General features: G+C 46.2%; 1 protein-coding gene across 1 annotated transcript in view; it reads left to right on the forward strand.

Moving 5' to 3' along the window:
* Positions 1-37: 37 nt before the first annotated feature.
* DPYSL5 (dihydropyrimidinase like 5) overlaps positions 38-15428 on the forward strand; it is a gene marked incomplete at its 5' end in the record, with an annotated part of 50474 nt that continues 35083 nt past the window's right edge. Inside the window, one exon of the mRNA XM_082672678.1 lies at positions 38-298. Within this exon, the coding sequence (XP_082528804.1) occupies positions 38-298 (261 nt within the window). The remainder of the gene's footprint in view (positions 299-15428) is intronic.

A 15428-nucleotide genomic window follows, 5' to 3' on the forward strand; every position in this document is an offset into this window, starting at 1 on the left:
ACCTTGACCAGTGCCCCCTCTCCCCTTTCACAGGAACATGCTTGCCAATTCAGCCAGTGTGCGGATTCTCATCAAGGGAGGCAAGGTTGTGAACGATGACTGCACCCACGAGGCTGATGTCTACATTGAGAATGGCATCATCCAGCAGGTGGGCCGTGAGCTCATGATCCCCGGAGGGGCCAAGGTGATTGATGCCACTGGGAAACTGGTGATCCCTGGAGGCATCGACACCAGCACCCACTTCCACCAGACCTTCATGAACGCCACATGCGTGGACGACTTCTACCACGGGACCAAGGTAAAGCTTCTGTTTGGGGAAAGTGCCTTCCTCTGTGGTTTCCTCTGTTTCTGGGGCTGCTCTGGACTAGATCCACATGAACAGGGTGCTCCTGCTGTATCACTCAAAGGAGAAGGGTGCTCTTGAAGGGGCCACTGTGGCAACTAAAATAGGAAATTTCAGGCTAAATGTCATAGATTTCTAAGATTATGGAAAAGGAGGCATTTAAGCCTATTTTGCTGATCGCATCACTTACTGAGGCACCCAGGCCAGGAACTGATTTTATTTTTATATTTTTATGTCATGTAGTACAGACCTAGAGGAAGAGGAGAATAGCTGGAGTTTCCTATTGTGCATGCGTGGGGCAGGAGGTGTGTGTGTGGCGGGGGTAGGTCTGAGGGACTGCTTTATGTATGATAAGCTAAATTAATTTCCCCAAAATTGTGAAAAATAGATATGCCTATTCTAGATGATTTTAATGGTAGAATTATGAAACAGACATAGTTAACTATCTTTTATTATCTTTCCTAGCTCGTTCTTTTTAAAAACAGCTTGAAAGATACTGGTGGTAGGCCCTCTTTTCAGAGTGAATTATCATGGACAATATTTAAGAATTACTGAGCTGGGCCTGAGCTACTTTATGTCCCTAAATGCAAAATACAAAAATTCAGACCTGTGAAACAAATGAATCAGGAGGAAATTATGTTTCGCCAAAAGAGTCACAAGTAGGTTCTTTCACCCTTTCTCTGTGCTCCAGAATCCTGTCATTGCTGTCATCCCTGTGTGCTGTAATTATCTGTAATATGCAGGCCTCTCCCTGGACACCAGACTATGGGCTCCTTAAGGGCAAGACCTGACTGTATTCTTCTGCTTTCCCAGAACCTGGCCTTGACCTGGAATGAGAGTAGCTGGCCAGCAATTGTTTGTTGACTGAATAAGTGATTGATACTTATCCATGCTGTCTCTACATCCAGCTGTGCATCAGATTCATCTTGGAAGACTTTTTTCAAATGCAGAGTTGAATCAGCATCTTGAGGGTCAGAAGTCCCTGGCCCTGGCAGCAGCCCTCTGTACTGTCTGATTTATAAAGGACTTGGCCTCTAATGCCCCCTGGGTGAAAGGAGTCCACCAGTGGCAGCAGTCCTATGTCCTACTTTGGCCCACTGCCTCAAATCCCCATTGGCCCTGTACCTTAAAATCTCACCTCTGTTCTACTTGGGGTTCTCAGGGAGCCCCTCTCCCGTGCTCAGTGCACTCCCCCTGGGATCCATCTTCCTGGGGGCTCCAGTGCTCCGGCTGTTTAGGCAGCAACTGATAAGGCTCCCCAAACCCACCCTGAAGAGCCTGGCTGGGGCTCCAGGCAGGCAGAGGCTGGCCCAGCTCAGGCAGATGTCCCTTAAGGTCTCCCTGAGGATATGCCTCCTTCCCAGTCCAGACGCAACAGATCAGACCCCCGGAAGGCTGAGCTGTGAGGAGTCACAGTAGCCATGGCCCAGCCTCTGCTGAGGCAAGGATGCCGCCAGGCCTGCTGAATACTCTGGCATCCCAGGCCACACCTGCCTGCTTGAGCCAAGCCCTGGGAATAGAAGTGATTGGTGGACCTGCCCTACTTTCTCCTCTGAGAATTACTCCAGGGCCCTGCAGATGAGGCTTCACTAATGAATGGGGAGCCCCATCCTCATAAACTCTTGCAGGGTCCTCTTGGGGGGACTCTGGTGGCAGTCGGGGCCTTTCTGAAGAGAGTGAGCACATCCGGCTCACCATCCCCATGCACTTGAGCCCGGCCAGGCCAGGTCTGCTTCATTTGTGGTTATTTTTATTGAAGTACAGCATACATACAGAGAAGCGCACAGGTTCTAAGGTACACAGAATCATCACAACTGAACACACCCTTGTAACCAGCACCCAAACTGAGAAACCAAACATTGCCAGCACCCAGAAGCCCCCCTTGTGCCCCCTCCTAGTCACTACTCCTCACCAACGATAACAGCTATCCTGACTTCTAATACCATAGTTTTTAAAAAGTAACAGCTTAATGGAGGTATAACTCACACTCCATACAATTTGCCTCTTTAAAGTGCAGAAGCGGGTGGTTTTCAGCATATTCACCATAGGTTTTGACTGTTTGCTTTATGTAAATGAAATCAGGCAGCCTGTACCCTTGCGTTGACTTCCTTTGCTCAACATTATTTTTGTGAAATTCAGCCATGTTGTTGCACGTTGTACTTCATTGCTTCATAGTGTTCTACTGTACAAGAGCCCACAGAGTACCTAGACATTCTGCTGTCACCAGGCATTTGGGTGGTTGCTACTTCGGGGCTATGACAAATGCTGTTGCTCTGAATGTTCCCATCCATGTCTTTTAGTAAACGTGTGTGCACGTTTCTACAGGCATATTCCTGGGAGTGGGATTGCTGGGTCATAGAAGACACACATGTTTAGCTCTGGGAGAAACTCCCACATTGTTTTCCAGTTTGGTTGTAAGTTTATACTCCCAGCAAGAGAGTAAGAGAGGACCCGGTATTTACCACCAACATAACTCTGATTACCACACCAGTCCATGCTGGGGTCCGTTTTGCAGCGTGCACCAAAAATTGTATGCAGTGTGCAGCCTTGCACCAAAAATTGTAGCTTGCAGGTTACTCTCCCCGCTTGGGAGATCTTTAGTCCAGGGTCGGATGCCACACTGTCACTATGCTGCCTACCAGCCTCTGGGAGAGCAGGCTGGCCTTTCTTTGTTTTATTTTCCACATTGTCATCTGCCGGGGCCTCATTAACCAGGAGTGACGAGTTTTCCCCTGAGAGCCTCCAGCTCTTTACAGCGAATGAAGACCTTTGCACGTGCAACTTTGTGCAAGGTGGTGGGTAACTTTTGATCTTTTCCAGGCTTCTCATCCATGGAAGCAGCTGTCTCTGGAAAAACACAGAAAAACCCCTGTGTGATTAAGGGTCCCACCTCCCCCAGTTCCTATAGGATCAGATACCCCCAATCCATGCCAGGCCCAAGTTATAGGCCCATAAACGCCAAGCCACTCTGGCTGCTCGCGTCACCTAAACTGACCTTTTGTTATATCCACCCCCTAAGTAAGATCGGACCTTGTCCTTGTGCCGCAGCTCATACTGAGCGTCTGTTTCATAACACAGCCCCTGACGCAGTCCTCCCCAGACCCCTCTGGGAGACCCTGCCCAGAGTCCTGCCTCAGACATCCCAGCCTCCCAAGAACTGGCTTCCTGCCCCGTCCCCGTCCCCCCCACTCCTGGATTGCTCCTCCCTGTTGCTGCTCCTACGGCTGGATATTTTGGCTTCCTCTTATCTCTAATTCCTGACAATCTCCTGGGGAGAGAAAATGCTCTCCTGTTGCACTGCTGATGTCAGGGATGTGTGGATTAATTATTCACACAGCCTGTGGCACTCAGGCCCAGGCTGTGTACCCTGATAGACTGCCGCTGACCTACTTTGCACCTTCTAAGAAAGGTAACGGTTGATCTGCTTTCAGCATCTGGGTTTATAATAGAATAATAACCCCAAGGAAAGCTCACCCTTGTGATTAGCCTATAGAGAAAGAGAGATCAAGTTGCGCCTTTTTGTTCCCGTCTGACAGATCCGAAGGGCCTTGAACTCTGCACCCCCTGAGCTATGGCCTGCCTGTCAATTGGGCAGCAGCAGCCAGAGCTGGGAAAACAAAACCGTTGAAAGCCTGGCTTTTCTGAGAGCATCTGGGTCTCCATTGTACTGGGTCTGAAGGGGTTTCTCTAGCGCTTCTTTAACACACGCTTTGCCCGCCTCTGCTTCTGTTAGAGGCTGGGGCACGCTCTGCCTGGCTCCCCTGCCTCTGCCCCCCTTGCTCACAGCCCGGGCACTCCATCCTCCTCCCCGCCTCCTCCACGCCTCCAACCTGCAGGCCCCTCCCTCCCAGAGGCCCAGAACCTGGTCTCCAGAGATGCCAGGACGCCCTGCTTGTTAAAAATGCCCCCACGGAGGAAGGGGGTTATCTCCTGTGGGAAGGCAGGGGCAGGAGGGGAGGGAGGAGAGCCAGTGACACCAACTGTGTTAATAAAGGTCTAGGATTTCACTTGGGTCACGGGGGTCTTTTATCATTATCCTACTTAGCTTACTCATAAGTTATCCTTATTCTTTGGTGGGAATCTAATATTACATAATAAGAATGTTAATGCAGGCTGTTGAGCTCCACCCCACCAGTGGCTCTCCGTGGCCCGGTGGGAATATCAGAATCAAACTACAGGCACAGCCCCTTCACTAAGATGGTGACAGAGGGGGCAGCAGGAACAATGGGGAAATGCTCCCTAGATGCCTTTTCTGCCTCCCACTCCTCCAAAAATAGACTGAGAACCACTGTCTAGGCCAATGGTTTTCAACCTTTGGAAGCAAATTACAGTAAAACTACTTGGGGAATTATTTTAGAAATACATGTCCAGACCCCTCCTCTCTACTGCCTGTACCCTCCACCCCAGACTAATGAAATCAATGTCTCTAGGTCTGCCTCTTCCCCCATCTATATTTTTTTTTAATTTAAAAAAAAATTTTTTTTGGCTGTGTTGGGTCTTCATTGCTGCACGCGGGCTTTCTCTAGTTGCGGTGAGCAGGAGTTACTCTTCGTTGCGGTGCGCGGGCTTCTCATTGCAGTGGCGGAGCTCGGGCTCTAGAGTACAGGCTCAGTAGCGCCTACATGGGCTTAGTTGCTCTGCGGCATGTGGGATCTTCCCGGACCAGGGATCGAACCCGTGTCCCCTGCATTGGCAGGCAGATTCTTGTCCACTGCGCCACCAGGGAAGCCCATGTATTTTTTTTTAAAGCATCCTTGATGATCCTAACACTAGCATGCGGATTATTAAAGAACTTTCTTGGCAATTTTGAATGGCACATTGTCCTGGCTGTTACTCCTGTTGCCTGTCTGACCCTCACCTTATGTGCCAGAATGACATCTGAATCCCCTTTGAAAACTTGGGCTTGTCTTGCCTCACCCTTGCCAGTATTATTTGTTTCTCTCCTTCTATTCACATTATAGGGTCCCATTATTGGGTTCCCAAGCCCCAGCCTGGGGCCTAGAACCCCTGTACTTGCTAAGTGTCCCTGGTGCTGTGCTCTGCCCTCCTGTCTGTACCGCATAGGCATCATCAATGAGCGGCGGATTGGCCATGGTCAAGATGTCATCAAATGGAAATCCAGCTGGGTCTGTGCCTCTTCTTTGAGGACCCAGAGACTCTCTCTTGTCTGTGCCAGGGCCATCTGGTCACTGAGACAGCCTCCCACTAACTCAAAACCATCAGCAGCAGGACATCTATTCTTGTAGTCAAACCACAAGGGGAGCCAAATCCTAACCCAAAGAGTGTTTGTCTAGAACAGGATCAGCCTAGCAGATGTACAGTGGCACAGGCTAGGTGGCCTGCCACTTCCCGCCCCCAGTGGAGGGTCCTGACCCTACCTCCCTCCTCCCACTGCAGAGGACTAAACCTATCAGAGTCCTGGGATAGGACCCGCTGGGACATAAATAAATTCCCTTTGTTGTCCAGCCTGCCAACCTTCTTACCAAGGAGCCCATGTATCCATTGGGCAGACTGTTTTTGCTATTTTGCCTTTGAAACTGGCTCTTTGGGCTTTAAACCTTTAAATGCTGCTCACTTCCTTTCTTCTTTTTTCTTGACTCTGTTATTCTGTCCATTTCTGTTTAATTCTAGCCAAAATGTCTTTACAGTCTTTTTGCTCTGCAGTAACCCTTCCTGCTTACCGGAATCCAGACTCATACAGTCTTGCTTATTAACTGATGTTCCCAAGTTCACTTCATTCCGGTAAGAAAACTGGAGGGATCTTAGAAATAGAGCCCCACCCTCCCATTGACAGGGAGAGAGAGTGAATGAGTTGCCCCAAGTCCCAGAGGTAGTTGGACCAGACTGTAAGGTTCTCAGTCTGAGGCCCTTTTCACCACACCACTCAGAGGATCCTGAAACCCCAGATTCTGGACAGTCACCCCTTTCAGACAGCCTCTGACCTCTCAGTAGGCTGCATGCAAATAGTTAACTCAACACTGTGTGGACCAGATAAAGGCATCAAGGAACTGATGCATCAGGCAGACAGCAGAGTAAGCTCTCTGCCTCCCCAAGATGGTGGCTTTATAATGCACCGCTGTCCCTAGAGGAATAACACTGATGTCAGTGCCTTAGAGCTGACAGTTTTTACCATTTACAAATGGTTGTTGTGGGGATTAAATGAGTTGATGCATGAAAAACACTTCACACAGTGCCTGGCACAGAGTACGTGCATGATAACTGTTAGTCCCCAGGCTGAGTGCCTGCTTCCACCCTAGGCCTGGCCTTGACTCTGTCTGGTTTCTTGGGTTACTTGATCCACCCACTTTGGCTTTGCAGTGAGATTGTTCTACTGTCCATCTAGTGCCCGTGCTGCCTGTGTCCTCGGCTCTGCCAGCAGGGTCATGTCCTGCTTGAGAACTTGCAGTGGCTCCCTGTTGTCTAGTTTGGAGTCCTAGGTCTTCACCCTGGACAGCTCACCATGTGACCTTGCCCTCTCCATCCAATCCCCACTGCCCATATGTGCCCATCCATCAGGAAGGGGGTTTTCTCAGCCCCCTTCGCTATGAATGAATGTCCCATGCTCCCTCCTGCCATCCCTTCCCACCCATCCACAGAAAGCCTTCATGACCTACCAAGCTCATGTCGCATTCTTCCTCCAGCTAATTCAGCCCCAGGATCCACCTTTTTCTCCTCAGCTGAAATAAAGTGTCATCCTGGGGCTTTCAAATTGTTTCCTATGTAAAGTTTGTCTCTCAGCTGGATTGAAAACTTTGAGGGGCAGAGACGACAATTTATATTTAACTCGTGACTCACCACAGACTCACAAAGATTAAAACATGTAGTACAATAGATGCTCAAGAAATAGATGAATGTCTACATAGGGTGGCAGTCGTGAGCACAGGCTGGGGTGGACGGCCAAAGTTTGAATTTCAGCTCCACATTTACTGGTTGCGTGATTTGGACGAGTTAATCTCTCTCTGTGTTTCAGTTTCCTTCTCTGGAAAATGGAGATTATGATAATACTTTATGTGTGTTGAGATACTACTGGTAAAGAACTTAAAATAGTACTTCGTAGTTCCCTGGCAGTCTAGTGGTTAGGACTCGGTGCTTTCACTGCCGTGGCCAGGGTTCAGTCCCTGGTTGGGCAACTGAGATCCTACAAGCCACATGGCCCAAAATAAAAAATGAATAAAAATTTTAAAATAAAAAATATATTTAAAAAATAGTACTTGGTGCTTACTAAGCACTATATGAGTGTTTGTTAAATAAATAGATCATGGGGCTTCCCTGGTGGCGCAGTGGTTGAGGGTCCGCCTGCCAACGCAGGGGACGCGGGTTCGTGCCCTGGTCCGGGAGGACACCACATGCCGCGGAGCGGCTGGGCCCGTAAGCCATGGACGCTGAGCCTGCGCGTCCGGAGCCTGTACTCTGCAATGGGAGAGGCCACAACAGTGAGAGGCCCACGTACCGCAAAATAAATAAATAAATAAATAAATATAAATAAATAAATAAATAAATAGATCGTGATGACTGAGGACCAACCCCTGAAAAATCTATTTGTGAAGTTTCCTCACAGGCATACGTATTAAGGTGTTAGACATCAAATAGGAATTACAAAATTGGTTTCTGTCTCTACTGTCAGGGTTGACTGTGTGTGTTATAGGTTTCAAATGGAGCCTAAATAGTACTGGTGATGACTTCTAGATAATTTTCTTTCTCCTTTCTTTCTCTTAAAAACAGAAATATCCAGTCATAAACTCAGCACGTAGCAGGAGCTATTTAAAGATGTCCTGCTTCAAATCAGGTATCTCGTATAACAAAACCTTGCTGGCAACTTTCACTGTACATCTATGTTAATTGGCAGGCCAACGTGTAGGCCAGGTTGACTCTTCTTAGAACAAATGTAAGAGAGATCTATCATTTCTTACAAATTTTTACATCTAGCATTGGAAAAAAAATCTCCTATGGTGACCAAGCAGCTCCTCATTTCCTAGAATAAGAATGTTTGCAAAGAATTGATCTATACAGAGAGATTACTGCTTTTTAAAACCTTTGGTTCAAGAATAGAGATAAATGTACCCTTTGTGATTAAACCCAAGCATCTTGGAAACCTTTCATATCTCATACTAGCTCTGCTTTTATACTCTCATCCAGCATCTCTGGGATTTAAAAAAAAGATAGAAGAAAAATACATCGTGTATTGTATGTATACTTCAGTGAGACATATAGCATATGAATGATGTATTTTTCTTCCTCCTATTTCTTTTCGTAAAAACGGAATACTTTTTAATATTTCAAGAAATATTTGAATATGGCCTTCTGGAAGGCTTCAAAAATCTCAGTTGAAAATATCTCTTCTCCTCACTGAGGTTGCCTCCTATCTGAAGTGGCCATATTTCTGTGTTGAATGTCAGGTACACATCTTAGAATGGTTCACTGGCAGGTAGAAATGTGTGTAGACGCTGTATCTTCTCCCTTACGTGGTTTCCGCCTCATTGTTCCCTCAGGTTATCCCTGTAGCCAACCATGTTTTTCTCTCCTTCTGATCCTTTTTTATTTCTTGTTAATTAAAAATTAGGTGCTGTGAGGATCCCTAAGTAGTGACTATGTGAGGATAGAGCTGTAGGCCAGCTATAGTTAAGAACTTTCTCATTCACCAGTGTGGTTCTTTGTTTGTTTGTTTGTTTTGGCTGTGTTGGATCTTCGTTGCTGCGCACAGGCTTTCTCTAGTTGTGACGAGTCAGGGCTACTCTTCGTTGTGGTGTGCGGGCTTCTCACTGCGGTGGCTTCTCTTGTTGCGGAGCACAGGCTCTAGGTGTGCGGGCTTCAGTAGTTGTGGCTCGCGGGCTCTAGAGCGCAGGCTCAGTAGTTGTGGTGCACGGGCTTAGTTGCTCCGCGGCATGTGGGATCTTCCTGGACCAGTGACCAAACCCATGTCTCCCGCATTGGCAGGTGGATTCTTAACCACTGCACCACCAGGGAAGTCCCTCATTCACAAATGTTTATCTCTCACACTACACACACACTCACACACTTAGACACTTTCACATACTCACTCTCACAGTCGCACACTTACACACGCACTCTCACATACACACATGTGCACTCACTCGTGCACACAGTTTTAGAGCTGGAAGTGCCACTGGAGATTAATGAATTCAACCCCTCATCTATAAGTAACTTGCCTCTTTAGATTTAAACTCTCTACAGTGTTCTCAATATTTAAAAATAAATTTAAGCTTGATGAATGTTGGTGAACTCTGTTCTTGGGAAGAGTATGTACAGAATGAAGAAGGTCATGATTGGGTAGCCCAGGAAGCCACTTTTTTTTTTTTTAATCTATGTGTTATGTTTTTTTTTTAAACAACTTGATTAAGGTATAATTGACATACAATGAGCCACACATTTTTAAAGTGTATGGTTTGATACACTTTGACATGTGTAGATACTGCGAAGCCATCACCATTAATACAATAAACATATCCATCACCGCCACCCCCCCCAGCCAAAGTTTCTTGGTGTCCCTTGCAATCCTTCCCTGCACTGGCAACCACTGATCTGTTTTCTGTCACTATAGATTAATTTGCATTTTCTCACATTTTTATATCATGGAAAAGACAGTATGTATTTCTTTTTTGGGTCTGGTTTCTTACTTAGCATTATTAAGTGTTTGGCAACTACAGATAAAGTGACTATGAGTATCTGTGTACGAGTGTTTGTGTGGACACATGCTTACATTCCCCTGTGTAATTACCTAGAAGTGGGACACCTAGAATATATGGTAGGTGTACATTTAGCTTTTTAAGAAATTGCCAAAGTGGTTTCCAAAGTGGTTGTAACATTTTCTGTTCCTTCCAGGCTCCACATTTGTGCCATCACTTGTTATGGTCAGTCTTTTTAATTTTAGCCATCTAACAGATGTATCAGTGGTAGCTCACTATGGTTTTTTTTTTTTTTTTTTTTTTTTTTTGCGGTACGCGGGCCTCTTACTGTTGTGGCCTCTCCCATTGCGGAGCACAGGCTCCGGAAGCGCAGGCTCAGCGGCCATGGCTCACGGGCCCAGCTGCTCTGCGGCATGTGGGATCTTCCCGGACCGGGGCACGAACCCATGTCCCCTGCCTCAGCAGGCGGACTCTCAACCACTGCGCCACCAGGGAAGCCCGCTCACTATGGTTTTAATTTGCACTTCCCTAGTGTTGAATGTCTCTACATGTGCTTATTTGCCCTCTGTATATCTTTGGTGAAGAGTTCACATCTTTTCCCTATGTTTTGAGTCATTGGTCTTTTTTTTTTTTTATGAAATGTAAAGAATAGGTAAATCTTTATGTTTTCCTTTCTAGTTTTATGGAAATATAGTTGATATACAGCACTGTATAAGTTTAAGATGTACAGCATAATGATTTGACTTACATACTTCATGAACAGATTACCACAATAAGTTTAGTGACCATCCATCATCCCATATAAATACAAAATAAAAGAAAAAAGAGGGACTTCCCTGGTGGTCCAGTGGGTAAGACTCCACGTTCCCAATGCAGGGGGCCCAGGTTCGATCCCTGATCAGGAAACTAGATCCCACATGCATGCCACAACTAAGAAGCCCGCATGCTGCAGTGAAGGTCCTGTGTGCCATAACTAAGACCCGGTGCAGCCAAAATAAATAAATAAATTTTTTTAAGAAAAGGAAAAAAATTTTTCCTCGTGATGAGAACTCTTAGGATTTACTCTCTTAATGACTTTCACCTATAACATCCAGCAGTGTTAATTATATTTATCATGTCATACATTACATCCCTAGTACTTATTTACCTTACAACTGAAAAATATGGAATGCTTCAGGAATCTGTGTGTCATCCTTGTGCAGGGACCATGCTAATCTTCTCCGTATTGTTCCAAATTTAGTGTTGCCGAAGTGAGCACTGTTTGTCTTCTTTTTATTGGGTTGTCAGAGTTGTTTATATGTTCTAGCTACAAGTCGTTTGTTGGGTACATGTTTTGCAAACATTTTCTCCCTGGCTATGACTTACCTCTTCATTTTCTTAACAATGTCATTGGAAGAGCAAAAGTTTTTCATTTTGAACTTCAATTTATTAATTCTTTTTCTTTCATAGTTTGTTTTTCGTGCTGTAACTGAGAAATTTTTGTGAAATCCAAGGTCACTAAGATTTTCTCCTATGTTTTCTTTTAGAAGTGTTATAATCTTAGCTCTTACATTTAGGTCAATGATTCATTTTAAGTTAGTTTTTATATATGGTATCCAGTAAGGGTTGAGGTTCAGTGTTTTTACATATGGCTATCCAATTGTTCTAGCACCATTTGTTGAAAAGATCATCCCTTGTCAAAAATCAGTTGACCATATATGTGTGGGTCTATTTTTGCACTCTCTTTTCTGTTCTTTTGACCTATGTATCTATCTTTACACCTATACCACAATGTCTTGATTATGATAGCTTTAGAGTAAGTCCTGAAAGCCGGTGGTGTAAGTCTTCCAACTTTGTCCTTCTTTTTCAAAGTTGTTTTGGCCATTCTATATCCTTGGAAGCAAACTTTTTTAGTGCAGGCTGTAAACCAAAAACTTAAGAGAACAGTAAACTCAGTGCATTAACCAAGCACTTGATAAACATTCTCAGCCCTTAGCAGGGTCCCTTTCTGTTAGCCTGAAAAGTTAAGAATTTTCTTTAGAATTTTCTAAAGTTATTTGGAGAGAAAAAAATCTGTGATGTGTGTGTGTTAAAAAGAACTTAACTGAGTGCTGGGGGTTCAGATGAGGTCCATGAGGATGTTCCATGATACTTGGCTACATATTGATCTCGATATATTTTCTTCACATGACCCATATCTTTATGTATAATAAGTTGTGATGATGTCATAGGGAAGAGTTCATTCTGCTTCCTCTTGCTCCCTCTTTGTCTTACAATTAGAGTCAATGGAGAACAGAAGTGGGCCGGGGAGTTCTGAGCGGACTAGGTTAGGATAAAACTTACATGAACTGAAATTCTAACCACTGAGCTGTTGCCACCCTCTCCCCTTCCCTCCGTCAGGTTTCCATTCTGTTTGGTACCCTTTGTTACCACCAGGCCTGGGCTGTAGCTCTTTCCTGGTTTGGTGCCCTGACTCTCACTTTGCCAGGCTTAAGATAACTAGGACTTATAATCGGGAGAGCACGCTTGTTCTGAATCTCTAAGCCCCAGACATAGTGGTCCATCAAAGAGTCTACTTTTCCTGCTGTGTGGAAAATACAGTGTTCAGCCTGGAGCGTGTGGAGCCTCTCACGGGCTCTGGGTTCCCAGACCCCCAGGTGGCATCTGGCAGTGCAAGGCTCTGCATAGGACCTGCAGCTACGTTTCCAGCCGCTGTCCCCTCCAGGAGGGCTGCACTGCCCTGTCAGGCCCAGCATTTCTGTATCCCTTATACACGTATCGTGATCTTTAAAGCCCCCCTCAGGCAGGCCTTATTTTCCTTCCTTTGCAGGTGGAGAAGCTGAGTCTCAGGGAGTGAAATGCCTTTCCAAGCTAGCAAGTACAGGCATAGGCCTCCCTGCCTCCCAGAGCAGACGCCAGCGCGCATTCCCCAGCATGAGCACCTAGCGCGGCCTCAGGACAGCCTTCCTCATTCCCCAGCATCAGCACCTCGCACGGCCTCAGGACAGCCTTCCTCATTCCCCAGCATCAGCACCTCGCACGGCCTCAGGACAGCCTTCCTCATTCCCCAGCATCAGCACCTAGCGCGGCCTCAGGACAGCCTTCCTCATTCCCCCGCATCAGCACCTAGCGTGGCCTCAGGACAGCCTCCCTCGGGCAGCTTGATAGCACTATTATCACTGAGCTTTGGGACCAAAATGAAGCCTCGCCAACACTGGAGTAGATGAGGGAAGGAGAGCAGATGGGGTTACATGTGGTTTATTTCTGGATTGTTGATAAAACCCTCTGGTCTGGCCTCTTTGGGCAGCCTGGACTTTTAATAAAGGTGGTCATGACCTGCTTACCTGTAAACTTTCCCGCTTTGGGATTAGAAGGGGCTTTGCTAAGGAGGAAGATGACAAAGGGCGTCTCCGGGCTCTATTTTAGAACGGTTTCCCCTGGCCCCCCGTCTTCTCAGAAGCTAGCAGCCACGTTCCCTCCGCCACATAACTCCCTCTGAGGATCATCTCCGGTCTCCATGGTAACTACATGTCGGGAGACAGGCTGCTCTGTTCTGTGGCTTTGTATTAAACACAATGATTTAAATTGGATGCTCGGCAGTGAAGATAATCATTCTGGATTAGAGAGACGCCTGGAGACCCTCATTTCATAATTTTAGAGTTGGCACAATGCTCAGGTTTAGCCCTGTAATTCAAGCCCAAGCCACACCCACCCCTCTGTTTCTAAACTGCAGTTAGGTCCAATTTCACTTGGGATTTTCTCCATCCTTTGACAGAGGAATCTTGGAGCCAGGGAGCCCCGCAGTCAGACCAGGGCTATCTTGAGCTCTAGAAGGGGCGGCATCGTGTAAAGGAAACCTAGGGTGCTAGCGGCAGATAGACCCTCATTCAGTCTGGCTGCATGATTTCCTCTGTGCCCCATTTTTCTTATCTGTAAGACGAGAAGAGTAACCTCTACCCTACAGAGTCATATATTTTTAAATTTTCTATTGTGATAAAATATATATAACATAAAATTTATCATTTCAATCATTTTTCAGTGTACAGTTCAGTGACATTAAGTACGTTCACAGCGTTGTCACCACAATAATCCATTTCCAGAACTTGTTCATCTTCCCCAGCTGAAATTCTGTACTCCGTAAATACTAACTTTCCCATCCCCCACTCCTCCCAGCCCCTGGCAGCCACCATTACACTTTCCATCTCTATGAAGTTGACTATTCTAGATACCTCGTAGAAGTGGAATCATACATTTTTTTGTCCATCTATGACTGGCTTATTTCACTGAGCATAATGTCCTCAAGTTTCAACCATGTTGGAGCCTGTGTCATAATTTCTTTCCTTTTTTAAGGTTGGATAACATCCATTCTATGTACGTACCACATTATGTTTATTCATTCATCTGTCGATAGACACCAGGTTGCTTCCACATTTTGGCTATTATGAGTAACGCTGCTGTGCACACGGGTATACAGATATCTGTTTGAGTCCTTGCTTTAAATTACAGAGTCATTCTGAGGATCAAATAAGATAATAAATACGAATAATATTAGGAACATTGCACAAAGCAGGCTGTCAGTAAATGTTCATTTCTCTCCTGAACATGAGTTCAGCCTAGGTGGTAACTGCCACAGTGGTCCGATGGCTTCCGCGGGAGTGGTGTCACTTTTTGCTAGCTTCTGTGTCCCCGGGACATGCTAGTCTGTTGGGTCTGGGAATTAACACAATTCATTCCCAGGTTTAAAGGAAATGTCTTAACCACAGAAATGTGCATCGTCTCCTGATAAGAACCATGCATGCTTTTCCATTTCTCCCACCATTTGGGATTCATGTATTCCTAGTTCTAAAATGAGAAGATGTTAGGGCTGACGTATATACTTCCTTATCTGTTGTCTATTTTAAGTATACCAGGTGGGAGACCCTGAATCTGCAGTTGGGATTGCCCCAGGCTATGAAGCTCTGTGCTTAGTTGCTATTTGTTGGTATCAAATCTATTCTCAGGGTTACGGAAGAGTATGAGATTTGGAATAAAAATACCTGGATCCCAGTCTCGGCTTATGTCTCAAAAACTGAGATGGTGAAAACATCTGTCCAACACAGTGGTCATGAAGGTTAGGTGAGGGCAGCACTTGGCTGTGCAGGTGACCCTCTCCTGGAGCACTTCGTGGGGACCAGGTCTCTGTGTTGGTCTGCATCCCTTCAGGAGATTTTCTCTGGGTCTAGTTTCATCCCAAAGTTTCTATGGTGGGGGTTAATCCCCTGCTGCCCTGGGCCCCTCCAGGGTTGAGAATCCAGAGCGAGGAGCCATCTTTCCCTTTGCAATTAGCTTTCCTGCCACAAGGCCACTGCACAAGCAGCCCTGGAGACAGCCAGCACCTCTTTGTCTTCAGGAATTTGCCACAGAAGGGAAGGGGCAGCAAGAGCTCTTGCACAGCCTGGTCTGACCTGCGCCTGACCCAGCTG

Source organism: Grampus griseus, assembly GCF_964374135.1.
Source record: "Grampus griseus genome assembly, chromosome: 15".
Lineage (NCBI taxonomy): Eukaryota > Metazoa > Chordata > Mammalia > Artiodactyla > Delphinidae > Grampus > Grampus griseus.